This window comes from Enoplosus armatus, chromosome 9, assembly GCF_043641665.1.
Source record: "Enoplosus armatus isolate fEnoArm2 chromosome 9, fEnoArm2.hap1, whole genome shotgun sequence".
NCBI lineage: Eukaryota > Metazoa > Chordata > Actinopteri > Centrarchiformes > Enoplosidae > Enoplosus > Enoplosus armatus.
In genome coordinates this window covers 19,572,932-19,600,728 of record NC_092188.1, presented here as the reverse complement: position 1 = coordinate 19,600,728, position 27,797 = coordinate 19,572,932, and the positions used below count along the sequence as shown (strand labels likewise).

General features: G+C 40.2%; 1 protein-coding gene across 1 annotated transcript in view; it reads right to left on the bottom strand.

Moving 5' to 3' along the window:
- Positions 1–26,686, bottom strand: part of LOC139289719 (zinc finger protein 236-like) — a 46,208-nt gene extending 19,522 nt beyond the window's left edge. Inside the window, exons 1-18 of the mRNA XM_070911337.1 lie at positions 26,635–26,686; positions 24,760–24,884; positions 21,907–22,071; positions 21,623–21,801; positions 19,968–20,098; positions 18,487–18,659; positions 13,787–13,909; positions 12,487–12,660; positions 11,524–11,695; positions 11,009–11,281; positions 9,866–10,069; positions 9,512–9,644; positions 7,167–7,427; positions 6,848–7,068; positions 5,835–5,936; positions 3,462–3,604; positions 2,087–2,190; positions 203–354 (exon numbers count right to left, since the gene is read on the bottom strand). Of these exons, the coding sequence (XP_070767438.1) occupies positions 203–354; positions 2,087–2,190; positions 3,462–3,604; positions 5,835–5,936; positions 6,848–7,068; positions 7,167–7,427; positions 9,512–9,644; positions 9,866–10,069; positions 11,009–11,281; positions 11,524–11,695; positions 12,487–12,660; positions 13,787–13,909; positions 18,487–18,659; positions 19,968–20,098; positions 21,623–21,801; positions 21,907–22,071; positions 24,760–24,884; positions 26,635–26,686 (2,887 nt within the window). The remainder of the gene's footprint in view (positions 1–202; positions 355–2,086; positions 2,191–3,461; positions 3,605–5,834; positions 5,937–6,847; positions 7,069–7,166; positions 7,428–9,511; positions 9,645–9,865; positions 10,070–11,008; positions 11,282–11,523; positions 11,696–12,486; positions 12,661–13,786; positions 13,910–18,486; positions 18,660–19,967; positions 20,099–21,622; positions 21,802–21,906; positions 22,072–24,759; positions 24,885–26,634) is intronic.
- Between the last annotated feature and the right edge of the window lie 1,111 nt (positions 26,687–27,797).

Genomic DNA, 27,797 nt, shown 5'->3' with positions numbered 1-27,797 from the left:
ACCTTGTTTTTTTCCATTATGGGAACCACTGGTGTTTACTTTTTTCCACCTTTTCCCACATCTGGAATTGCAGTGACGCTTGATTGACGGACGTGATGGTGTAACGGTGCCTCTAAGTTTCATTTAAAACCTTTTAATTTGTAATCGAGGTGTGAAAGAAGTGCACAAATCTAATGAATTTAGGAAGACATTTGGAGCTCACCTGTGTGTGTATTGAGGTGGGACTTGAGCACTCCGGCTGATACAAAGGCTCGTCCACAGAGATGACATCTGTAGGGTTTCTCCCCAGTGTGGGAGCGCACGTGCTGTTTCAGATGGCTTGACTTTTTGAAGCCCTTATTACACCAACTGCACCTGAAAAGGGGGGAAAAACAAAACAATGTTTACGGTTCTACTCAGAAGACCAAACTGGTTTAAGTGTCCGATTCAGAACTGTCTCAGTCCACTTGATGAGCAAATTAGAAACCAGACTTGTTTCACCTCATGAGACACTTGTTTCTGAACGTGTGTGTCTGTATATGTGTTTTCTTTCTGTTCAAAGTGAACTCTCACTGAAAAAGTCTCTACAGGGCTAAAAAGCACATCCACCGTGACTAGACCTGCATAAATATTAAGCTGATGTCAGGGATGAAAACATTACATATGTGAGAATGATCAAAATAGTTTTTGCTATTACTCTTCGCACGTAAGATTATTTAGTTCATTCTGGTCAAATCTCTTGAATCAATAAAAATATAAAAACATAGATGACTAGATTTCTTTCTTTGTCCATCCTGTTTCTACCTTTCACAAAAGTGTACAATATGTTAAAGAGTTTGTGGCAGGTCCGATATACAGATGGAGAAGAGAAACACACTGAGGAGATGCCTTAAATACTTAGGCAAACATGAATGTATCTCTGGGGCTTGTCTCTAAATGGTATTGCTTTATCAGGGGAAAAGCTTGAATTGAACAATGCTGATAACAAAGGCAGGTAATGTTATTAAAGGCAGTCATTGTAAATGCTGTAAACAATGCCTTCTATTTCCCCAGGCTTAGAGCTTAGGCTGTTGGTGGTGCCTATCATTATTCTTCTTTCAGCCCTTTGGAGCCAGTCCAAAAGATTTGTTTGAATATTATAAGCACACAAACACATGAGGGGAAACTAAAAGCCAGCAAAACGACTAACAAGAAGAAAATGACTGGATCATGTGGTGCATCTGAGAGAACAGACTTACTCTAAGAGTAAACTTCAAGTATTTGTGCATACCGGTCTCCGTATTTAGACCTGTTATGACACTCCAATTCATCTTGACCAATAAAGACCAAGTAGCTCTCACTAGCCTTTGAGATGTGACCAGAAAAGACAAAGAGGAGACTAGCAGAAGTTCACTGGAGAGCAGAAAACGGCCGCTGCAGCACCACGGCTCATCAGGCCTGAGTGCTGCAGTGCAATCAGTCCTAAAGGTGGAATGAACAGACAGAAGCCACTCCTGAATAACCTGGAGTTTGCCAAACTGCTCTCAAAGTACGTTTTTCTGGCTTCATCTGACAAAAATTGAATTCTATGCCCTGACCGCTAAGTGCTGTGGTGAAAAACAGGTACTGGTGTGTGAAATGTGGCTATGGCAACATCAGGACATGAAGAGGCTTGATGAATGGTGAGAACTGAGGGGGACAATGAGCAGAGCGTAAGCAACATCAGAATTCCCTTTTCAGTACAACTCGAGTCACTCAGCCAAGATAACAGGAGCAGTAACAGGAAAGTCACTGAATGTCATTGAGTGGCTCAGCCAAATGCTGGACTTAGCCATTGAAAATTGGTGAAGAGAAAAGATCACAGTTCACTAAAAGTCCTCCATCTATTCTGACAGAGTTTTGAAAGGATCTGTAAGAAAGAAAGGGAGAAATTGCTTTAGAGAAATGCAGGTGTGCAAAGATAGCAGAGAACCCAGAAGACTTGAAGCTGTAATTACCACTACTGGTGCTTTCACAAAGGGTTGGAATCTAAAAGGTGAGGAGGTGGGAGTGCTTTCTGAAGCCACTCATACGGGCAGCAACAGGCATGGACACGCATACACACAGAATAAATAACTCAGAAGTAAACCTGTAGGCTCTCTTGCTGTTGTCCTCACAGTCATCCTGATAGTCCTGTGTTTCAGTAGTCAGCTGAAGCTCATCCTGACTGGTCTGCTGAAGAAGCCCATTTGTCTAGATTAAAAAAGACAAGTCAACAAAATACACTCACCTTAATAAAGATAGAAATAGAGTGCTGCAGGAATGAGAAACTCGGGGGTTAGTTAGCATGTTTGCACTTACGGTTCCCTCTTCTCAAAGTCAATGAGGTTTCTGAATGTGTTTTTGGTTGGATGCCTGAAATGAGGTCTGTGGTTTTGTTCTACAACATAAAATATGTCAGTAAATACCCCACTTGTGTGTTTTGAAGCTTTTACCTGTCTTAAAAAAGGCAGTTGCTAACGAGTCCGCCTTTACAGCCTTGTTGTGTTTATACGCACGCTCTTGCAAACTATTCTAACTCAACCTTTCCGACGACACAGCCATGGCCACTAGCTAGATCAGGACATGCTAAGAGGAAAGGTGTTTGTAGAAGAGGTAAGCGCGTGAAGTCAAATTACAAGTTGAAAGCTTAGTGGTGGTGATGTTGAAGCCATGCGAGCGTGGTGTAGCTCCATTATAGATGTAATATATATATATATATATATATATATATATATATATATATATATATATATATATATATATATATATAAACGTTAGCTTTTTACTTCTGGCAATTGCATTTACGCTTCAGAAATCATACAAGTCGTGTTCATTTGTGAGGATTATCTTGCTGAACGAAACATGTAAGTATCATAAACTTTTGTTTGTTTGATGTAACTGCATCATGCAGTCTTGCCCATACATTATGGACTTGCCTTTGGTATTCCTTCTTATTATCCAATTCAACCTGCAGGCCAACAGATATATTTTAAATTTGAAGTGGGATATATTACCAAGATATGCATATAAATATGAATATATCCAAGACACATGCGATGATCATGTCATGCAACTGCTGAATTAGCAGTTTTTTGTTGCAATTTCTTGTATCTATTATTTTGTCCACCCCATTTATATCATTGAGCCACATCCTCCAAAATTATCATACAGTTGAATCACCACTGTAAACTAATTATATTGTGTTATTTGAGACGGTTGTTAGAAATAAGACTGAAATGAAAAATAGAAAATAAGGAGAGTAAAGTGATAATAACAAAAAATAAAAAAAAACACAACAGGCTACCCAGTGTCCTACATAATCAATGATTAAGCCAGGCTGTTAATCAAGCAAATCTTTCCATCAACAAGCAAATTAACTCGACCTATATATTAAATCATTCTGTGAATATATTTTATAAAAGTCCAGGTGAAGGAAGGTCAGGGATAAGGGCTACACCCTGGGGGCCCAGGCCAGGACTCACCACCTCAGCACTGGACACATGGAGCAGATTCGGGGGGTGATAGCTGGAAGACAGGGCCTGAGACTCCAGGGTGCTGGAATCCTGCAGCTGCTGGACGGTGGAGAACTGGGACTGATTGTAGCTTGACTCAGTGATGCTGAAGCCTGAAGGGAGCCAAAGAGAGAATAATCAGTCCTTTGAGTTACTGATCAGATTTAAAAGGTTCTTGCATTGGCTGACAGCAATATTGGTTCCACAAGGAATTAAAAAATAAAATGGCTATTCAATTTTCAATTGAATAATCACTCAACAGTTTTTGGTCTGATGCCACAGTATTTATCAGCAGAAGTGAATCTACAAGTCAGCACAAATGCAGTTGATAAGTCAACAAAGCACAAATCTTTCTCTCAGCAAAAATGATAATTGGAAACTCTTAAATGTAGGTGAACGTTTGTGTTTATTTGACTTCTGCATAACACAGCAAAACAACAGGCAGAAACTTGGCCCGCCAGCACGGAGGATGGCTTTTATCAAATTATTGAACTTTCAGCACAATACCATCATTCACCATCATTCATTGACCGCTGACACCAATTACTGACCAGCACAGGGATTACAGGCTGCAGCATAAATATACTAGATGATGCACAGCTGTGTGTAAACACAAAACACACTAGATAAGAAATTTAATGTGACCACAACAGCTGATGAAGCTGATATGTCTTTAATAAACAGTGACACGAGGGCATTCAACTGCTGCTTAAGTGTTACTTTAACCTGACATTGTGTTCATGTAAAGCCAGCAATGTATTCATGCATTTACATACATGCAACTGGAGGTAGTTATTGGACTTATGGTTTGTTGTGTTTTGTAATAGCATGCAAAAAGGTTGCACATTTGTCAAGCAAGCAGAAAAACCTGCTTTTAATAAACAGGCCTATGAAATTGGACTGCTGTTACCCCAAGAAGGGACATTCCAGGCTGTTTATTTCCAGGAAATTGAAGTCCTTCAGTAAGAAGCTTTTAAATGTTTTCTATCAAGACTTTTGCGGCCAGTGTCTTGTTTAAAGCTGTTGTCTGTTGGGGTAACAGCACACAAATGATAGGAACAGGATCACAAGTTTATAAAAAGTTTTGGAGAAAAGAACCAGAAGGAGAGTTCAGACCATACTTCAGCTTGAAGTTGGTGTTTTTAGTAGTCTAAAAAGTGTGCCGAGTGACCAGTTTAGGATGCTATGGTTTCCTGAGGCACAGGTTGTGTTTTCAACATCATTTGTCAGGTCTTGTTTTTCATTTCTATTGATATTATAGGTTTTATTTCATATTTATTGCCTGTTTTCAGGTGCATCACTTATGGTCTGCTTCTTATTTATTAGTTGACTGATTCTATTAATATATTATTTTTTTATTTAGTGGCTAGGTGGGCTCCTGGGCCACACTCATGTTGGTTTGTGATAAGTGTTATACTGTTGTGGCAGGATATCGTTCATAATGTTGAGCTGTCTGACTTGTGTATCTCCTGTTATTTGTTACTGTACATGGGCGACCAAACTAGGTTTCCCTCTGGGGTTTAATAAAGTTATTACATTACAGTGCATTCATTTGGCAGACGCTTTTGTCCAAAGTGACTTTACAATAAGTGCATTCAAACCGTGTGCATTATTCCTCCACATGAGCTTTGTGCCCTTGAAAATTTGATGACACTCAAGGCCATATGGCCTCATTCCTAACACGGTGAATTTCTGTCTGTTTTGGACAGATAAAAATGTTACAGTGCCTCCTGAGGGAATGAAAAAGGTAGATCTGCCTGACAGATGTTTGCTGTCAGTTTGTTATGCTGCCTGCAGCTGCTGCCCAAAGTCCACAATTGGGATTCCACGGGATCCAGGCTGCCAATAACAGTCATCATCAGTTATCATTGTGGGAACTGTGAGGGTGAGTGAGTTGGTGAGAGAAGCAACTATATATTAAACAATAATAAAGGTCCAAGCCACAAGCCAATGACCAAAGAGACTGGCTTTTTCTCCACAACAAACAACAGCTGTCTCCTTTGACAGACTAGTGAGGTTGAAAAAAGTGTATTCTATCATTGAGGGTTTTCTTTGATTGGTTTCTTTTTAATGATTATCTAAAGTGAAAGATTTCATTGCTAATGTGGTTTCTTGAGGGCAACATTTGCACACTGCACAATCAATTAACGCTTATAGTGTAAGACACTGCAGGGTATTTACTGGAACGATAAGTGACGTGCTGCAGCTCATTATCTATCTATCTGTTTTGCACAATAAGAGACGACAGTATTCACAGATTTTCTACTTCTTCGTCATATATAAACACTCACTCAATGGTTTATTTTACTGCATAAGTGAGACAGAAAGTGGATGTGTTTGTACCTTGCGTTAGAGCTTGCTGATCAAAGGCAGGTTGAGGGAGTGCTGGCGTCTCAAACTGGCTGATATTCTGAGGCAAAGCATGTTGGGTAGTCACATACGAGTCTGTCACCACAGAGAAACAGAGGTACAGTAACACAGCAGGTTAGTCTGGTACTCACAAAGACAAAGATTGATAGAAAGGACATTTTCACTGTTCTGCGTCTAGTTACAGTTAAAGAAGTGCCATGGTGGACTTAAAGTGCGCTTAAACAGCAGACTACTTGGTGTAATCCATCTAGTGTTGTTATTTTTGTCTCCATGTTTGGTGGTGCCCACTGCATTTCCACGGGTCACTAATCAATATCAACTGTGTCTTCTGTGTGGAAATAACTGCTAATATTGACTACACAGTTCATCATGCATAGTCATGCGAACTGCGCAAACTGAGAAGATGATCATAATAATAACAATAATAATAACAACTGTATTATTGCAAAACATAAAAGAAGAAAATAGGGGTCATTGCCACACGTGTTGCTTTCAGGAACGATATGAAAACACTACATTTTATGGACTAGCCTCCTCTGAATTTCAACACTGTCCATCCTCTGTATGCAGGGTAAACTGTAGTCCATACACTACAGAAATGTCATCAAATATAGATAGCTGAGGTCAAGAGAACAAAACCTGACCACAAGACATGCATTGCAAAACTGAGGTAGTTTGGTGTTTCAGGAAAGCTAATTCTAAAGTCGGCACAGAGGGCAACTAGGTTGATCTGCTCACTTCTGAAGGACAGTGATGACCTCTGTTTGTTTTTTAGATAAAAAAGGAATTCTGAAGTTTGAATTTTAAACAAGAATTTCCAACAAGAACTTAGTGATTACAAGAATTAGATATAACTACGTCAAATGACGTCTTTGTAGTCATTTTGTGTCTCTTTGTAGTCATTTTGTGTCTCTGTGGTCTTTTTATGTCTATTCGTGCTTGTTGTGTGTCTTTTTGTGTCTCTTTGTGGTTGTTTTGTCGCTTACCTTCTCCTTGGTCAGTCAGGGGTGCCTCCAATGTCACTTGTTGACTTGCATTCACAACCTCTGCCTGGCCCAATCCCAACATGCTTTGCTGCTCTGCTGAGGTATCTGGTGCTTGCTGGAGGGAATCTCCCTCTATTTCCACCTGCATATCATGGGCCACAGTGCCCCCTCCTAGGGGGTCTTCTGTCGACTGGGGCTGCAGCTGCTGGGCCAGTTCATACCTGGTTTGGCAGAGCAAGAAAAGCAGAACCTTCGATTTAAAATAATGATTGTTGCACGAACGCAACCAAGAAAACAAACATACTGACAAAGAACAAACCTGTGCGTCTTCATGTGCTTCCTGCAGTTGGGTGATGACTTGAAAGTCTTCTGGCAGTAGGGGCACATGTAAGGTCGCAGGTCACTGTGGGTGGTCATGTGGCGTCGCAGGCTGCCGCTGGTGGTGAACGTGGTGTCGCACATCAGGCACTTGTATGCCTTTAGGCCTGAGTGGGTCCTGATGTGAGCCTTGAGTACTCCTGAGGAGGCAAAACCCCGACTGCACTGTACACACTTGTAGGGCCTCTCTCCTGTATGAGACCTGGGGAGATAAAAGGAGGGCAAAAGTAAGATAGTTAGGCTTAAAACTGTAGTTTTGGTATTTAGTTTTCAGTGGGACATAGGGTATACAGCAGCAGCATGTTATTAAAAAGGTTTGTTTTGTCAAATGAGTTTGAGGGCTAATGCTGATATTTTGAATTGAATTGATTTAACTTGTGGTAATATTTATACTGAAAACATTTTCCACAGGATAACAGTGAATCAAGGGAACTGTCACTAGTGGCAGATATGGAGATACGAGCCATTAATCTTAACCCTGCCAACAAAGAAGATGGATGGAGAGGCGCGGCCATCTAAAGTCACTGCAAGGATGACAGCGCCTCTCTATGTGCAATACAATATAACTTCCTTACCTTTCTTTCTTTCGTTCTGTGAATTTGTAAATTATAGTTGTTTTTTAGTTTTAGTAGCTTTTTTACAACTTGATTTTTCTACTTATGTCTCTTGCTGTTGCACTATCCTCTATGCTGCTGTAACAATGCAAATTCCCCCACTGAGGGATTAATAAAGGATTATCTTATTTAAGTTATCATTCCTAGTGCTGTTTCAGTGTTTTATTTGATGCATGACTGACGGGGACATTTTAAAGTTAGTTTAACAAAGTTCTTGTACTGTTCATTTAAGTTAGGTATTAAAACAAGCCAGTGATGTGAAGGTACAATGTCTCTAAAGGACTTTTAAATACAGTATTAGATTCGCAATATGGGGAAATTAGAGGTGTATAAGCCTGACAAATGCTGAAAACCACCCAGCTGCTTCTCCTCTATCCACCTGCTAACTACTCTCTTTCTCCTCACCCTCTCCTGTCTCGCATCAATTTCATCTCACCTCCCTTGGTACTTTCTTAAACACACCAAATTCATCACCTGTCAACATGTCTTCTCTTGCTCTGCTTTCTCTTCCCCTCTCACTGCTGACTGTCTATGAGCTCTTAAGCTAAAGTAAACTTACGAAGCTGAAAGCTATTCTCAGTAGTTCTCTGACATGATTATCTAGGTTAGGTTTATAAGAACCATTGAGCAGAGATTCAAAGAGATTTGCTGCTCTGCCCTCTCGAACACCCCATCAACCTCTCAGTGGTACAGGTGAATCCATTCTCTGTTACAATGGAAAGGGACACCCTTATGGTAAACTTTCCTTCTCAAATATTCTAGCATCAGGGATACTGCCTTAGACTGGTTTAAGTCATACTTGTCAAACAGAACCAGTAGTTGCTGGTGATTACTGTAATTCACTGTATACAGGGTTAAGCCAAAAAACAATCTCATGCCTTCAGAGTTGATTTTAAGATTTCACTGATCACATTTAAAGTGCTTCATGGGCAGGCACCTAGCTATATTGCTGAATAGCTGCTCCCCTACGAACCAGAGCACAGTCTCATATGCTGAGGCAGGGCTCCTCTGGCTGTTCCTAAATCCCAACTCAAGACTGAAGGCTTTTGCAGTCAAAGTTATGTATTTGGCCAGTTTCAATATGTTTTATTTGTTTATTTTACCATTTTTTTCCATCTTATTTTTACTGATGGGTATTTTATTCAGTTTAATTCACTGTACTGTTATGCTTTGAAAGGTGCTATATATATATATATTTATTTTTATTATTATTACTTCAAACTCCATGCTAATCCAGCCAGGAGATATCTTGTGAGATCAGCATATATCAAAAAAATATATCATGATCAAACATTACGCATTCAAAGACATTACAAGTCTTCAAAACAGAAAGGGGTCCACCTTCTGGAGAGCATGAATGTGAACCAAGAATGTAATTTAAATCTGCCCCTTCGATTTTGATGTTTAGACAAATTCTATATATACAAGTCATATGAACTTGTTTTCAGTGTGGTTTCATAGGTTGTCTACCCTGTCACAATAAAAATGTGTTGCAGAATGAATCATCTGACTTTCTCTGTTATATTTTGGCATGAATATGATGTATATGAGGAAAATGTATCAACTGCCGGCAGATGAATCAAAAAATACTTGCATTGGCCCTCAAAAAGTCATATTGATTAAACTATTTTACATTACGTACTGGACATGCAGTGTAATAAAGAAGCTTTACCTGACATGCTGTTTTAGATGGCTTGATTTCTTGTAGGCCTTACTACAGAACTGACACTTGTATGGCCGATCATTGCCCACCACCTCCAGGTATTGCTGAAAGGCCAAGCGAGGGTTCTGGGATGGGATGAGGCCTGTTAAGCAACATGTGAACAAGCATCATGTAGACTTCCATGTGAAAAAGACATTTCATTTTGTGCAGAAGCACGCAGCACACATGAAGAAACATCAACAAGAAACATGCATTCCACTTCATCACTTCAACTGAAAAAGTGTGTGTGTGTTTACAATCGTGAACAGTGATGCAACACCAGCCCATGTGTATACACACGTGCTTGTCAACACATGCTCTTACCAAAGTCAGTAATGAGGATGGGTTCCTGCAGGGGGATGTCAGGCAGAGGTAGGTTACTCTTGGACACTTTGGCTTTGTTGGTCTTTCGGGGAAACTTGTGCTTCTTCTGCTGTAAGCTTTTGAAGTGAGAAGCAATGTGTGTTTTCCTGTGGCCTGATGTACGAAAGATCTTGTCGCAGTGAGGGCAGGGGAAAGGACGTACACCTAGGACAAGTGGGGAAAAACAGCACTTTTGGAGAATTAGTATTTAGAGAATTAGACTGATTCTGAGATATGTACTCTGACACAAAGTTCCAAAAATAAGCTACAAAATACACAAAATGTATCAGAAGTTACTATCCCTAAACCAATCTAAATAAATAATATGAAACTCACACATAAACCAAAAATGTAAGCAAGCTCATATAATTTTATTCAATGTTTGTCTACAAAAGGTTACAAAGCCTTTCAGTTAGCAAGAGACAATATATATATATATATATATATATATATATCTATGAAACCAAATTACAGCACAAGGAAAAGTGATATAAAACTGTATAAGCACAAAGCCTCAGTGAGAAATACAGCTGAGAACATATTTATCAAAAGCCTTAGCTTAGACCTAACACGTAACCAGAGCTAAAGGAGACACCTAACACAGACAGTGCCATTACATAGCAATTAGAGAGACAAAACTAATGCACAGATGCACATAATAATTAAACTGTTACAGTTTTGTTTATTCACACTAATGCTGACATTTCATGTCCAGGAGATGATTCTTTAAGGTTATCTCACTAAGAAGAAGCAAAAACAGAATGATTCGGAAAACATGACTGCAAATGAGGGCTGTAGCTGTAGCGGCACCACTATATTTATACAGGTCCAGCTTTTGTATTTTGCTGTATAATTATAATAACATATAGCTGAATACCAAACGATAGATAGGCTGCCAGGAAACTGAAAACATTATGTTGAAAGCTCATACATGTGTCCTTTAACTTAAGCACATACTGATTATGTTGGCATAGAGCATACTGTTTATCAAGTGTATGATGTGACAAGAGCAATAAGCCAATAAAGTGAAAAAAGTGCGTTCAAATGTTCATTTTTACTTTGGCTTTAAATGTAACCGATTCATGAAGTGGACCTGCTTCTCACCTGTATGCAGACGCATGTGTACCTTCATGCTGCCAGAAGTGGAGAAGCACTTCAGACAGCACTGACACTCAAAGGCCTTGATACCCGTGTGCGTTTTCATATGTGCTGTGAGGGTACTCTTGACAGCAAAAGCTCTGAAGCACTGTTTGCACTTGAAAGGCTTCTCGTGGGTGTGGATGCGGATGTGGCGAACCAGATCGCTAGGCTTCTTGAACTCCTTGGAGCAGTAAGGGCAGCCGTGCCAGCGAACGCCATTCTCCTCCCTGATGGAACCTGGAAAGGAAGGCAGAGTGAAGCAGCTGTCCAGTGTTTCTGTCAGTCGATGACTTGGTGCTGCATTGCAAATCATCAATTATCTTTGTAGATCATTAATCGTCCAGTTTATAAAGTAAACAGTAAACAGAGGCATCATTTTATAATTTTATGGACACAGATAAGACATGCAAATCTTTTAAATGTATTTCTCAAGCTGCACATGCTTGATATCTTTACTTAGTAAATAACTGAACCCGTACCTGGCATTTGTATAGGTTTCTTGAAAATGCTCCTTTTCTTCTCCCTGGCCGGTTTGTCAGGAACTTTCTTGCTCTCTACAGCAGCGATCTCAGCGGTCTGGTTTGGTGACTCTCTGGATGTGGCGTCACTCTGTGGCTGGACCACACTCAGTCCGCTGTTCTCCAGAGCTTGCTACAGAAACAGAACAGAAATCTGCTCAAACACCACAGCTTAAAACATGCCTACATGTATGATATACATTTATGGGAATGCCAGTCAAATCTTATTTGAATTTCCTTTTTTCAATTTTTATAAAAATACTAAATCTAACCATGTAAGGAATTATCATATTATAGTATATTATATTTTAGATGCAACAATTTGAGGTATGGCTTGTAAAAATGTAGCAAATATTGACAAAAGACTGGCCAAAAAAATAAAACCATGATCCAAAACCAAAGCTCAGTGATAATCACATCCTTTTGTGTTGGAGAGCAGAGGCACACCTCTCCAGCAGTAATCACTTATGAAGCTTCGTGGTCCAAATTCATTACCACACTGCCCCCTTCCCCCTGGATGGATCATGTTTCCACCACTGTGAAAAACCTTGCCATTCAGTCACCAAAGGGATGCAGTGTATATCATTTGGGTCCAGACTTTTTATTGAGTTTATGGAAAACATCTCCTTCTCTGTGTCCAAATATATTCCCCCTGAGGGTTCTCTGATCTCCATCTTCAATCATTTCCACATAAATGGTCCCACCCACTTTTTGAACTGACAGCTGCTGAGTTTTCCAAATGAGGGTTTCTTGTTTATCCTCGTGTCTTCAATAGTGCATGTCACAATGGAGGGACTGGAGCTAAAGTGGCGTAGGTTAGGTCTGAGGCATGTGGTTCCCAGTCAGTCTGTGGGGCCCTGAACACTGCTGAGTTTTGTTCTAATCATCCAATTTATTTAGTGTGGGTGAATGTCCTTCGCTCACCTGCAGGATGTCCTGGTTGATGGCAGTTTCCATGGCAATAGCTGGCTCTGGAGGTTGCGGCTGGGCGGTCTCCCCGCTGACCTGTTCAGACAGCTCTAGAAGTTGCTGGATGACATCTGTCACCCCCTCACCGCCCTCCGACCCCCCAGGAGCCTGACCTGTCGTCTCCGTCTCCTAGGGGAGAAGAGGAGGGGGAATGGAACGAGAAGACGACGAGGACCAATTTGACAAAGGGCCATTCACAAATGTAATTTTAAAGCTGACTAATTCTTATCATGGACTCTCTGGAGCATAAAATTAGCAGAGCATTGGGCATTATTGAACAAAACATTAATTAGTGTCTATATCTGTGAGAATCATTGACACTTGGATATATCATGCATCATGCCAACAAAGACAATGAAAGTGAGTGGCTATGGTTACGTTATGTACAAGGTTAGTGTGCACTTTAACACTAAACTGCAAACAATAATAAGTAATCAATCAACTACTAGTTACCAAATAATGTTTACACACTATTACCATTGTTGTAAACAAGGGAGGCCATCACTGTGAAGATTGGCAGGCTCTGCTCTACATTTCAGACTGTATGGCAAGTCAAATTAGCTTGATTTATGGCAGAATGGAAATAAAAATAGAGGGGAGTGCTGCTCCTTCAGTGCAAATGAAGCTGGAGCGTTTTGGCAAAGGGGCATGGTAGTAGTGAAATTACTGAAATGCCAATTTAATAAAATAACCATCTATCTATCTATCTATCTATCTATCTATCTATCTATCTATCTACCAATAAAGACAAAGATAAAAAATCATCTTTGGAAAAAGAAGAAATGGTCTATAAAGGAAATACAGTGAGACAGAGGCACCCAGTGATCTTGAGAGTAGACAAGACATTCTGTTTGAAAGAACAAGCACATTAGTAGTATTTTTATCTTTAATTTTAAAGTAATTTTATCTTTTTGAATGAGAGATAGCAGCTTACCACTTAACACAGGAAAAAGAAAGTTATCGCAGACAGGAAAAATTTGTCAACCAAGTGAGATATATTCATTCTACTGAAACAATTTTAATAAGGCAGTAAGTCATCAACATTACTTGAGAACCTTAATCTCTCTCTTGGAGATTGAAAACAAAGCCACTGACTTTAATAATATGATTAATTGCAACTGATTGTGTGGCAAGAACTCTAATATGTCTCACTGAACTCATTTGTCAGGGTCAAAAGAATGAATATACCTGAATAAAGTCAAAGTGGATGCAGGGTGGTGTAACAACCTTTTTGCTCATGTATGCTGTCTCTTACCGGAGTGCTGGAGGGCACCTCAATCACAGAGATGTGCATCTTGCTGATGTGGGCATTCAGACTGCCCAACTTCTTGAATGCACAGCTGCAGTCCATGCACGGGAACAGCGGCACGCCTTTAGCCTGAAAGAGAGAAAGGGCCTTGAACACAAGCCAATGCAGCACCGGCATCCGCTAGAAAACAGTGGGGTTTGTTGAATCTGCCTCGGGGGAGCTTGGGGGAAGCAAACGTCCAGAGCAGGTACATTTGATTGGGTTTGGCAGATTTCGACTTTTGTATGGAGAATCCTAGAAGTTGAGCAGGAATGTGTGAGATGCTGAAGTAAGAGGGGGAAAAATAGCTTGAAAATTGAACCATTAAGAAGACATCCAAAACTGAAATGAGAGCTAGTGGTGGGTGGAAAACAAAGTTTTAAGTGATGCGAAAGAAATAGTCAAAAAACGATTAGGAATGTAAAAGAAGTAAGAACAAATCCATAAGAGAAAGTGCGACTGTTGAGTGTGCCTATAAAAAAAAAAAAATCATGAGGGAAGCAAACCGCCGGTGAAGTGGACTACGGGAACAAGGGTTGTTTACAGGGAGTAGAGAGTTTGTGAGGACAGGTGGTTGAACTGCAGAGTCACCAGAAAGGATGCATTTGGAGTATGTTTGTGAGAGTGTGAGAGCATATGAAAGAGCTCTAGTGGGGTTATCACCGCCATAATGATGGGTATGTGGAAGCTGGGTTACGGATGAGTGTGCACAGGTGGAGAACATATATGGTTGGACACAGGAGGACTGACATTTCTCATGGGGCCAAGATGTGTGTTTTCAATGAAGTGGTAATCATTAGGTGGGAGCAAAGGACTGTGAAAGAAGGGAGAGAGGTGGAATAGATGTCATATGAGGCGGCAGTGAAGTGAGTAAAGGTAAAGAAAGCAACAAGGATGAAAAGATCAAGACAGAAATCGGGTCTATGGAGAAAGAACAGGGGGAATTCACAAACATAGACAGGTAGAAGTGTATGGACAACCCGCTCTACCTCCCGAGCCACAGCCGCCAAATGCAAATGCTATAAATTCCCCGAAGCTGGGCTTATTTGTGTAAGAAGTACTTTAGTACTCTATATATTTATCACCCTGTCACAAAAATAAATTAAGGAACAGCAGCTTGATTTTTTGACTTATTTGTAGACTTATATTCTGCATCTGATTTTGGATCACACTTCATTGGCTTTAACCATGATGATTTTAGTCCCCTGGCTCCTGAGTATGCTCATCTATTGTGAATAACACCTGACCATAATTTCTTCATAAAGTCAGTCAATCATAAGGACAAACTCTATCTGGAACAGGAAAGCTGAAGAACACTTGTGAAGATGAGACGTATTATTCAAATGGTCCTGCTGTTTGGTTTTCCAGAACTAATTCAATCAAATGGCCCCATCACAGGCTTTTGGCATGGAATACACAATCATGTGAGCGAGTGAGCAAAAATATAAAAATCCATGATCCAATTAGTTCAAAAGAAAGTGTGAGAAAAAGTGTTGGAAATTAACTAAGCAGGCCATTCGACGAATTGAATCCCTGAAAGAAAATGATCATGTAACATTTGACTTACATGCAGATGCACTTCTCTTTCAGGTGGAATGGAACACAATGGATGACGCAAAAACCGAAAAAAAAAGCTCGAAAGCATTAACACAACCTGGCTGCTCATCAGAGTGAATTACGAGTGAGGCTTTTTATTCAGACTCAATTTATTCTAAAAGAAACACCATTCAAGCACCCCCACTGCAGAAAGAAAAAAGAGGAGCGGATATGTTTGTACAGTCGAACCCATTTCAGTGTTTCTTTTTCAGAGGTATAATTAAGTCAGTAGCTTGAAAGTAATTGCGAAGTCGGGTATCATAACCCATGAGAGACGCTGTCTTTTATGGTCTACGATGAAAGGTTTAAGGTTGACACTGACAACTGAAAATGACAGACTTTATATTTTCACAACACCATTTACAAACAAAAAAACAGGGCTTGTAATCATAAGTCAAAGGGACTCACAAGCACCTCAAATTACCTGCAAGATTAGAGATTGTGGTGAAGGTGCTCTATGCATGATAGACAGAAAGAAATAGGTAAATACATCATCAGCCTGGAGCGCCATTCGTTTATTTTGTTATAATAGGCTTTCCAAATATGAGAAACTGCTGCCAATCATGTGTGAACATCTGTCTCCTTATACTCAGAAACACTTATGTTCCAGGGTCGTTTCCTGTAGTTAGCTCAGATCACATTCTCAAATCAAAGAGCCAAGATCTGCATTTCAGGCGTCTTTGCATGCTGATTTGGTTCCATCCAATTTGTTAATTACATTGTTTTTAACTGCGAACACAAACCAATGTTTGAGGCCAATTCTACTACTCTCAGCTACCTTCTCTTCAGTAGGATTCTGGGTAAAGTATGTACCTCGCCTGCCTCTGTGAGGCAGCAGCCAAGCAAAGATGGCAGCCGATTTCTCAGACAAGACGGATGAAAAACGATGATGTAATTCTACGATCCTCACGCGAAGCCACAATGTATGCTGGAAAGATACAATCACTACAAGTATTGCCTGGGACAGGTTTTGAGCTACATGCAAACACACAATGACAATACTATCCTGCTGATGTTTAGCAGGTATGAAGTTTGACATGTTCACCATCTTAGTTTACCGTGTTAGCATGCTAAAATTTAAATATCTGAGGCTAACAGGAATATAATTTACTTTGCAGGTATTTAGTCATGAATAATTAATAATATATCATATATAAACAAAGCGACCTACGGGCCACCATGACAAGTAATTTTCTTTAAAAAAAAAATCTCAATTTTTCAGAGGCTGCAGCTGTGGTAAAAACCCAGGTAAATTCATTCCTCAGCTGGCACTGGCAGAAGTCAACCAAATAGGAGTGGAGCTTGGTGTGCAAGCACAAAGCATCTTTTATACTGAGGCTTTATTACCTTTTTGCTGAAATGTACCAGCACCGAGCATTGTGGCGTACCCACGGATGGGGACCCACTGCACCTCCTGTGATGGAGATCATTGTGTGTGTTGCTTTACACTCAGGCTGCCAGAAAGCTGACCCAGTCGAGACTGTGGCCACGTTATTGGAAGCAATCATCAACTAGGAGCTAGTCTCACCGCTATCACTGCATCCATTAATGGGCTTTGTTAACAAACCCTCCAAAAAGGACACCCACACACAGGAGAATTCATTATCTGTCAACATGAACATTTGGGCACCTGGGGAGGACTTTGATGTGTACAAGTCCTTCGACCTCTCAACCACAGTTTGGCACTAAGAGGAAGTGACCTGGCTGACAGAGCACCGTTAAGAGACCAAAGTCCAGGTTAAATTAGGATGGCTAAATCAGGAGGGCTCTTTAAAATGGGTTGCTGTGAAGTGCTTACAAAGGAGAAGAACCAAATGAGGAGCATAGAGCTGTAATTTCACCTCATTCCCTTTCCAGCAGACAAACAATGTGGCTACGTGTCCTGCTGCATAGAATGTAACAAGCAGGGCTCGTAATTTAGTGTGTGAGCGAAGGAGGTGTACAAAAAGAAACCAAAATATTTTGGACAACAAGCAGAATAACAGAAATGACACTGAAATAACAAAACCTGGTAAACAGCATGAGAAGTCTAGTTAAAGTATCTGATATTTCCTCTGCGTGATGAACAGCTGCATTAGCATTTCAAATGTATGCTCAAGTCTGTAAATTGAAACCATTTACCAGTCTTGGCTCCCTTAGGCCATTTCGTTTTTTTATTGCTGCTCTCCTCTTGGTTGACGAAGACAGGGAGCATCTTTGCAACCAAACAACAAACACTTGATTATCAGCAATTGTTTCAATTCAATTAACTTAGCACTAGCTGCTTTTACTGAAGGCTGTCTCATTCACTTCTGGAGCTCAGCCATTCTAAACAAAGTGAAACACTTTAAAATCATTGTTTTCTACAAAAATGTTGTATTTTCATGTCAGTGAATTTAAAGTATTGTGGTGCTAATTCCCCTGTAGGCAGAAACCCACACTGCAACAATTACGTATATATATATAATCACGTAGGAGGAGGGACGAAACATTATGAATGCAGCGAATCAAACATTGACCAAAAGAGGATTTCTTTGCATTGCACTCCTGTTACATAGTCAGTCAAGTATTACATGAGTGACAAAACCTCAGTTACTCCACCTTGGTTGAAGATATGCATGGAGTATTTTTGGACTTTTACAAAACACATGAAGCAGCACTCGTAACAAAATGAATTGTCCTTCCTTTGGGACGACGTCTCTTGTTTAATAAATAAAAGAAATGCTCTTTGGCAGATGATAAAAGCTACAAGAGTCAAAGGAACTGAAACAGAACATCATCTCTGTTGTTATTTCACTGAAAACGTATCAGTGAGATTTATTTCTAATTGTTGCTCAATTCTAAGAGGATTTAGGGAGGATTCAAGGAGTGATGGATGGAAGATTGCCTTTCCATTTCAGACAGGGATGTAAATTTGTTTTGTGCAATTTGGAGATGCATTTTAATGTCACTCCAACTCCTGCACAAAATGTGGATGGAAGAATAACTATGGTGAGAATGGCAACACATCACATAAGAGATATTTCCTATACAGTATTTGAGGTGGAACACATGAGTGTTTCACTTCCAAACCTCCTCTTCTGTCCTCTTACCTCAGAATGAACTCTCTGAACGTGGGAGTGCAAGTTCCCCTTCTGGGAGAAGGACGCGGGGCAGAACATGCAGAGGTGAGGTTTCTCTCCCGTGTGCCTCACCATGTGAGTCTGCAGCACCACCTTCTGGTTGAAAGCCTTGCCGCAATGCGAGCACTTGTAGGGCCTCTCACCTGGAGGGAAGGGCAAGGCCAGGTCACAAACACAGGTCAAACAGCTGCCATTAGGGTGCAGGAAACACGGATGACAATTTGACATAAAAGCCTTTTTCTAGAATCTAAATGAGAGATAAGGTAAACAGTGAAGGCTATGGTTAAATACTGGAGGCTTCTTTAAGATGTCCTCCATTGGTACTATCTATTGTTATAATCACACTACTTTAAGCGGGTTATAGCATTGGATATTTGGACCAGGTCAAGTCAATCTTTTTTATACAGCCCAATATCATAAATTTGCATCAAGGGGCTTCACTATCTGTACAGCACACGACACCCTCTATACTTGTAAATATACTTTAAATCTTATATTGTGCATATCACATTTATATTATCATGTTTGGTTGTATTTGTTTTAGCAAGTTAATACATTTGGGCAACAAAAAAAAAAAATACACAACAACAAATCCACTATGTCACTCGTCCTGCAATATCAATTATTTTCAAGCCTAAATAAAGATGACTCAAACACAATCTTGTACCCTTACCCTCTCTTCTGTGCATGAGAGTGAGAGAATGAGTGAGAGAATGAGGCATAATGTGTGTGTGTGTGTGTGTGTGTGTGTGTGTGTGTGTGTGTGTGTGTGGTCTCCTAAAGAGACTCTTCACCTCATCAGTTTGAGAGCTGTTTGAGATTCGAAGCACAGAGGAATCAACTCCATCCACCGTTAGTCATCCAGCCAACCAGCCAGCCAAACGTATTAGCATGTGGATGATGCGTAAACAACATGTGGGTGGAAGCTGCTGGCTACATTACCTGAACGAGCGCACAGCCATGTGAGAATATTAGAATTTAAAGAGCATATCGAAATTCTCAGTCCCTCGGAAATGGAGGGTAAACACAGCAAACTGCTCAGGAGTTGGTGGTGTTAGGCTTGAGGAAAACTTCATCAGAGAAAGTCCGGTTTAGGAAGACAAATGTGAAACTTCAGTTATGTAATAATGCCTAGAATTCAATTTAGGGACCACTAAAAAAACTCAAAACAACAAACAACAACTCCTGTTTGTGTCACCAGTGCCCACACACCCGCAGAGTCTCCTGCTGCTCCCACAACCTACGACGTTGGGACGGCAGGCTACCGAGACCCCACCAATTACAACCTGGTGCCAGTGCCCACCCACACCTTTGAAAACATCCTTTTCAGGTTTTGTGGGACCTGCGGCACAACACTGTCCACACAAATTCCTTATGAGTATGAATCATTAAATGGGTGTTAGATTTATGTAACCTAAACATGTCACAACTTCTCTGTGCCTATCACTCACCTGTGTGTATTCGTATGTGCCTAACAAGCTGGCTGGGCTTTTTGAAAGCCTTCCCACAGTGATGGCAGCTGTTTGTGAACCCACTGCGGTCAATGTTTTTCTTGTAGTTTCTGGAACTGGAGGAGAGCGGCCTGTGAAAGGAGAAAACATCATATCATCATATCATAAATTCACAGGGGATCACACAGGGTCACCAAATTGACCACAATGCAGATTTTATCATTCTTTTGTTTTGTTGCATTTAACCCTTGTAGGATCCAATATTGTTTTCCTATTTTAAAAAGGTTTGTGCTTCAGGTAAAGACAAATTGTTGGTGTTGGTGAATCCTTTTCATGTTTTGTAGCAACTTTTTTTAGCCATGAAATAGCAAAAAGATGCAACTGACACTGCAGCAACAAGTATATAACTGGGAGACAGGCAGATAGAAATGTAAACATTTTGCATTACGCTTCCGAGGCTTGTTGTCACTTAATGGAAAAAAGAAATTAAAAAGTAGTGGTGCAAGATTAGGCAACACTGTTAGCACACTAGACATTAGTGAGTCACTGTACATTTAGCTCAGTTTGATATTTTTAACAAAATAAGTATGAAAATAAATTATAAAAGTTAAAAAATGTTTACTTATTTCTCCTTCGACATGAAGCAGTGCTTTCAAAATTCACCTCTTCGTTTTTTATACTCTTTCTTGTGGATTTTGAAGTGAGGTGAACATCTGCTGGAGCTTTGACTATATTTACTGTATAATACAATCCATCTGCAGTTTCACACAGTAGTGTTTCTGGATGCAGAATTATGTGCCACAATATATAGTTATATGCCTTATTTGTACACTATGGATCTATGGCTCTTGAGTTGTTTGTGTATCGTCTGTCCTCCTTGCATCTCCCTGATACTGACAGATATTTTTAGATCAAAACATCTTTAATTTCCACACATGCAGCTTTGAGTTGATAAAGCATTAAATGCACCGGTGGTATCCTCCCAAGCTTTTGTTGTTACTGTTGTTGTTGCAAGGCTCTTTTTTGACCTTGTTCTAATGTTCAGCTTCCATTAGTAATAGCCTATGGAGGGTTTGCACACAGCACTGGGGACTGTTGCCCTTGTATAGGCTTATTTGGGCATTTACTTATGCTAATGAAAAACTGACTGCCATGTGCATTCAGTTCATTAGAATGAAGACTGTAGCAAACTCTAGCTTTATGTGCCTGCCATGGCAGACTGTGCGTGTCCTCCTGCAGTCAATAAAATCTTTTTACATTTACATTTTGATGGCGATTCATTCTTAACTCAGCTCAGGAATATTTTCCACCACTTAAATGACCAGAAAAACGAAATCTTCGCCGTCATTTTGTAAAATCAGCAATGAAACCTGCTTTCATTCTGATCTGCAGGAAAGTGTTAGATAGGAAAGAGTCTAACTGCTGTTTCAGATGCTCACATACACTGCATCCTTGCAATTCATTTGGCAAAAGAAACTGAATAAAATGATATGTCATGTAACCCACTGACTGTGGGCAGCTACAATCCCTGAATATCATTATTACAGTGTTAAACTTTAGACTGTAAATAGAACAGGATCCTCATAACAGCTGTTTCCCTTTTTCCACCTGACTCAGTCACATGAAATGAATCAGCATCCGCAGCCCTGCCTGACCTCATCTTGACATGACTCTTCATGTGCTCCTTGAGGTGTGCAGACGTCTTGAACTCCTTGTCGCAGGTCCTGCAGGTGTAGACCTTGATGCCCGACAGCTCCTTGCGGTGCTCCTCCAAGTGCAGAGAGAGCTGGCTCTGGAGAATGAACTCATCTCCGCACTCTACGCAAATTAAATTCTGCAGGGTGGTAGTGGAGACGAAACATAGAAATAAAGTTCTTTCCTAACGGGCAGTAAAGGCAAATCAATTTTGGTTTTGTGTTTGATTGGTCGGTGGACTAACCTCCTCCTTCTCGTGCAGCATGATATGAGATTTGAGGCTGGCGATGCGGGAGAACTTTTTATTGCATACAGGGCAGGTGAAGTCAGAGGTCCTGTGTGTGGACTTGTGGAGTGTGAGGTTGAACTCCACATTAAACGTCTGTGGGCACTGATCACATCGATGTGGCTGCAAGGGAGAGAGGACAAGTTAAAGGAAGTGGTGAAGAACGTCAGTGTAAAAAGATCTCAGTCCTTACTACAGGAGTCCCTATAGTCCCCCAATCAATGTGCTACCTGAACTGACTTAAGCAACTACATTTGCTGTAAACCTCGGAGGCTTTCGCCCCATACTCTCCCTCTGTTCTGTTTAATAACAAGTGTCCCCTACAATCATGGATGGACATCTAAACAGTAACAGGTGTGTTGAAACATAATATTTCATAAACAATGTTTTATGCGCAGGTAATCTTTGCTTTTAGGTGTCTCCGCTGGAGAGAGAGAGAAATGGAGAAATTGAAAGAGACACACAAAAAACCCCTGTAATATACAAGTACAGAACATTACAAGAAAACATGATGATTTCCCATGAGGCAGAAATGGCGCCAATATTAAATTCCGTTTCTATTAGAAGAGCTGACTGACTTAATTTCAGAGCACTTTCTGACTGCGGTGAAGGCAGAGAGCAAGACTGACGCCAGTGGTTCTTATTCACAGCGGCAGACCCCAAGGCTGCTGCTGCTGCTGCTGCTCTTCAGCCTGGAGAGAAGCCTATTGTAGGTGAAGAAAGTGAAATAGCCCACAACTACAGCTGCAGCCGCAAATGAAGCGAGGTAGGGTCCTATCATTGTCTTTTCACGCCAGAAGAGATTTGAAGAGAATTGAAGAAACGGCTGAAGTTTTCCTTACTCTAACATTCTTGTTAATAGCATGGAGCATGAAGAGCTTAGCTCCTTAACTTGCCTGTGATTATGTGTGTGTGAGAGGGAAAGAGGGAGTAAGAGAGAGAGACACAGAAAGCGAGTGTAGAGTGAAGTTTTCTAAAGCTATAAGCAGCTGGTAAATGGAGAGAAGAGGGCCCATTTAGCTGACATGAATTAAAGACCTTCATTACTCAGCATGAATTAACACGCATTTATTCTGTATTTGTACATTCAAAAACATGCATTATTAAAATATAATTTTCAAAAACATCTGTTGCTCCTTGGAGGAACAAATTCCCACACAAATGAATCATGTTATACCCCCCCCCCCAGTAGTAGCCACAAAAAGTGTAAACACATCATTATACTGTACCTCCAAGGAGCATCCTTCACACAAAATGTCAACACATGATAATTATCATCACAAAGCAGTCAGCAGAACCCTCTGACTCATCTGGTGACTCAGTGGACACTAACTGTGAAGATTAACGTTTTTGGGTTGGTGCAATATGTATTTTAGGATGTTCCCATGTAGGACCGCAAAATATGGGAGGGGGGGGTGGAAATTCAAACAAATAGTCACTGAAACCCATTTACTATTATTGGCCGGTGAACACGGCAGCAGAGGAAATTCAACATCTACGAGAAGGGGGTGGAATATTTACTGTGCTATTTAAGACTGTTAGTGGGCACCACAGAGGAAGGAGGGGGGTGGGGGGTGGATTGAGCAATTTAGTCCTTCTTAATGGCACAATTTCAAATGCTGTGCACCACCACAACACAAAAAAACGCCAAATGCACTCTGGTGTATTATGACTGAAGCCGACATTCACACATACTGAACTTAATCTTATCAGTTTAAAGATTTGAAGAACTACCCAACAATCTTCCACGCTGAGTTTTCACTCATCCAGGAGTCAGACTGGGTCATTGCAGTTCGACAGTAGTTGTATAACATGTTGTATTGTCAGGTCTTATTTAGCAGCAGTTTCTTCAATCAAGTCAACTGAGGCTGTGCTCATTTACATATTCAGTATTAGTAAAACACCCTGTTAACTGGCACAAAATGTTGTGGCTTTAATGTAATTTTACATGAGGATAAGTAAATAACCCCAGATGTGTTCTGTGTGAAGAAAATACAGGAGAATGTCCACCATGCTGCTGGTAACAACAAATTCAAGAAGCTTTGGAAGCAGCTGGCCACCAAATATTGTGATTGGCAGACTAAGTTGAGACCTAACATACAATGGCAGCAACGGCAGCTATTAAAGTTCCGCATTGTGAAAAATCATCCGAGCTGAAAAATCCAGGACACCTCCAGCTTTGACGCTAAGCCACCAGTTGACCCAAATCCAACCTGTAGCTGGGACATCGTGCATCCACTGCAGCAGGTCAGTTATGCTCTTCACCTGCACCAAACTCAGGTGAAGAGTTTCCTCTGTTCCCACAAAGTGTTGAGTTTTTGTTATGCTCTGTGAAGGTAATTCACAGCAGGTCAACTGACTCCCAGGTGCAGCTTTACTTATACTGCACTGTGACAGCAACTGCTCTGGCATATCCTGTGGTGCCTGGCTTGGCTCTGTATGGCAGCATCTCCCTGAACTTCCTGGTTGCTAGACGTATCAAATATGAGCCTTTTCAACCAACAGACGGTCAAAAAGCTGAAATCCTGAAAATCAGGTACTGTTACTGTTGGTACTGTTAAGCACTATAAATACCATTAAGCAATCAGTCAATAAATATTTAGTTTGACAGAGCATGTCTGAAATTGAATTGCTATGTCGGAGCACTATGAGAGCTACTGTCACGGCAGCCTTAAACAAGATGCTTGAAGATCTTAAACACGTGCTGATGAAACCTCTTCCGACTTTGTGTTGACAAATAAAGGTTAAAAGCTGTTCTGTGCTCACTGTATTGTTATGGCTATGATTGCAGACACTGTGCGCTGTACTCACCTTATCGTTGATCTCATGCTCACGGAGATGCTTCTGCAGCTGGCTGTCAGTGGTAAAGACCTGGGAGCATATTGTGCACTTCTTGTCTCCATCATTGAAAATTTCCGCCTTGGTTTCATCCGCATCTGACGAGAAGAAAAAGAGAGAGCGCTTCAATATTCTAATTTGGTTGAAGAGGTTCAAGAATAGCTGGAGTAGATACGATACGTTGCATTCTAACCTTTTCATATTACACAGCTGCTGTGTTCAGTGGCTTTGTTTTTTGTTTTTTTAAACTGTCTAAAATCAACGGTTCCATCCAAACAGTATTTTTATATACTCCATATATACTCCTCGCTCTGGATGTTGATGTGGTAGCATACTACTACAAATACACTATGACTTGGCATCCATATGAATTCAGTGTTTCTCATAGGGGGGTGTAGGTACTTAAGGGAGTTTCAGAATGAAGTGGAATAGGTTTGTTTCACTACAAATTATCTACAAATAATCCCAAATTGTATTAGAATATCTATTCTGACATTGCACTTTGAGGTGTTTTGTTTTATTGATTGGGGTCCATAATGCATTAGTACAATTGTACAGTACAATACTGAATAGAAGGATGTGACCTGTTGAAGGCTGACAATGCTCGCAGTTAACAATGTCACAACAGTTCTGAACTGAGCCGCTGGTAGTTTTCCTATATTCAGTCTTTAAATTTGATTGTCAAAAATACTCCCTCAAATGTTTGTGCCTGTTGGGATGGACATTATAGGATGGACTTTAACTTTAGCTGCCACTAAAATAGCAGTCTTTTACTGTACCTTACTAATACATTAGTCTACGTGCAACAGCACTTCTAAAAGTGAGGTCCGTGTACATTATGGAGGTTCACAAGCAAAATAAAGTTTTCAATTCACCTTATTAGCTTTTTTAGAAGGCGAATGAAAACAACCAGAGAAACAATTTTATTATTTGGTTTCACGCTCTTAACTCACACACAAATGCTTTTGCAGTCTTATGGGAAGAGAAGAGTTTCTAGCCATGCTTTTCAGTGACTCTGCTGGAGTGTTTTTGTTATTGGTATTCAACAGTTTGGTTCTACACGCCCATCTAGGCTGTCAGTCACAGGCATTGCGAGGACAGCATGTGACCGACTTATAACGTAGGAAGTTAACCCAATGTGATATTTCCATGTAACGTTAACTCTAATGTTCAATTGTCAACTGGCTTCCATCCATCAGCGGAATCGCGTGTTAACGTATTCATGAAGTTATCCAACTAACGTGTCACCACAACTAAGCTAAATATTGTATTCAGACTATGACACCAATGTGCTAGCAAACTGAATGCACTCAGACGCCACATTCTTAACACTTTGTTAAGTCATGTCAATTCGTGAATGTGACTTCTTGGTCTGACCACAAGCAACTGATGTACCAGCAGCTGGATCGACTCGCGAACGTTACAGTGCCTCTCAAGATCAAAATAACAATGGCCAACATTTTGGCGTGTTAGCCTCGAAGCTAACGGTAGCAAAGCGCGCTAGTTAGCAACAACAAGCTAACGACGAATTACTAATAAACTAAGATTAAGCGTAAAACTCGTACATTGACTAATACTACACGGTACCGTGGATCTTCCTCTCACGGACACCAATTTAGACTGGAAGCCAATAAGAGGAGGCACCGAGATGTTATTAATATCATTCCGCCTCAATCACTCCTTCGCCGCACAAAGCAAAGCCCACCCGCAATACTATATCCGGGGACTATATACACTACATTGAAGTGCTATTATAAAAGATACAGAGATGTTTGTCCAAATAATACCCGGTTATTTGGATAGCCCATAATCTGTATTTTTTATTCGTTGCATTTTGGTACTTGTTACCTGTTTCGTCGTTGCTTTTAACTCTCAGTTTGCGAGGCCGGCCCCGCGGCATAGTTCCAGTACTCAGGGCGGGTGTGCTGTGAACGATTTGCTTTTCAAAATGGCGACTCGGTCATCTGTAGACAGCATCGTACCCATGAAGATACACAGCTGCACGGAGTAGGGAGACATCTACCGTTTGAATCGTTGTACATGCACCTTCAGGTATACACAAAACAACAACTTTATTGTTTTACTGATAAGGAGGGACATGCTTTATGAATTTGATTATCAATAACTAATTAATGAAATATTCAGTATGTAGCATACCATCAGTGCCAGTTCAGTTCTATAATTTTATACTTTTTTTGTTGCTCTCAAACAATGTGGCTGCATTCGTTGTAAATACTTTACCTTAAAAAATACTTGTCAGCTGTTCTGTTGGTAGACGGGCCCAAAAGCTCCATTGTGTGTCTGTTGGTTTGTGGCAAGTTAGGGCAAACTGTTTGGCAATATGCACCACTAAAGAACATTAAGAACTGACATAATAGGGCACTAAAGGTGGATACTATATATCAAATACATTTAATCATTTACTAATAGACAAATATTATTAATTAATTATTACTTAATAAATACATTTCAGTTTAACCTGTTTATTAATAGGGGCCCATAGCTCATTTTTGCCCCATTGCCTTCTAGCGGGTTAATCGGGCCATGGATACAACAATAAACAAAAGTAAATAATGTTTACTTTAAAACATTAACAGTAAAGTGAGCATGAAAAAAGTACAAAACAACAAAAAGAAAAAAGTCATCAGGCAAGGTATTTTCAAATGTTTTTAATTGTCTTTACACCTCCTTACTTCAATTACCAAGGCCATATACAATAAACCAGATTAAAGAGTCATTGACATTGATAGTATTGATCATGATAATGAAAAATAACTATAGAGGGATATCACAAATTTCACAACAAATGTATATAAATCAAATGTAGGAAATATTAGAATATTATGAGAAAAATAAAGTTACTACATTAATTCTGTTCAATTACTTTAATTAAACCAGAGGGGAAGTAATTTATCCTGAGTAACACACTATGCTGTAATTCCCAAGAGGAACATTATTGGAAAGTTCTTGTGGTACTACAGGAGAGAAAACACCACAAAGTATATGAAACG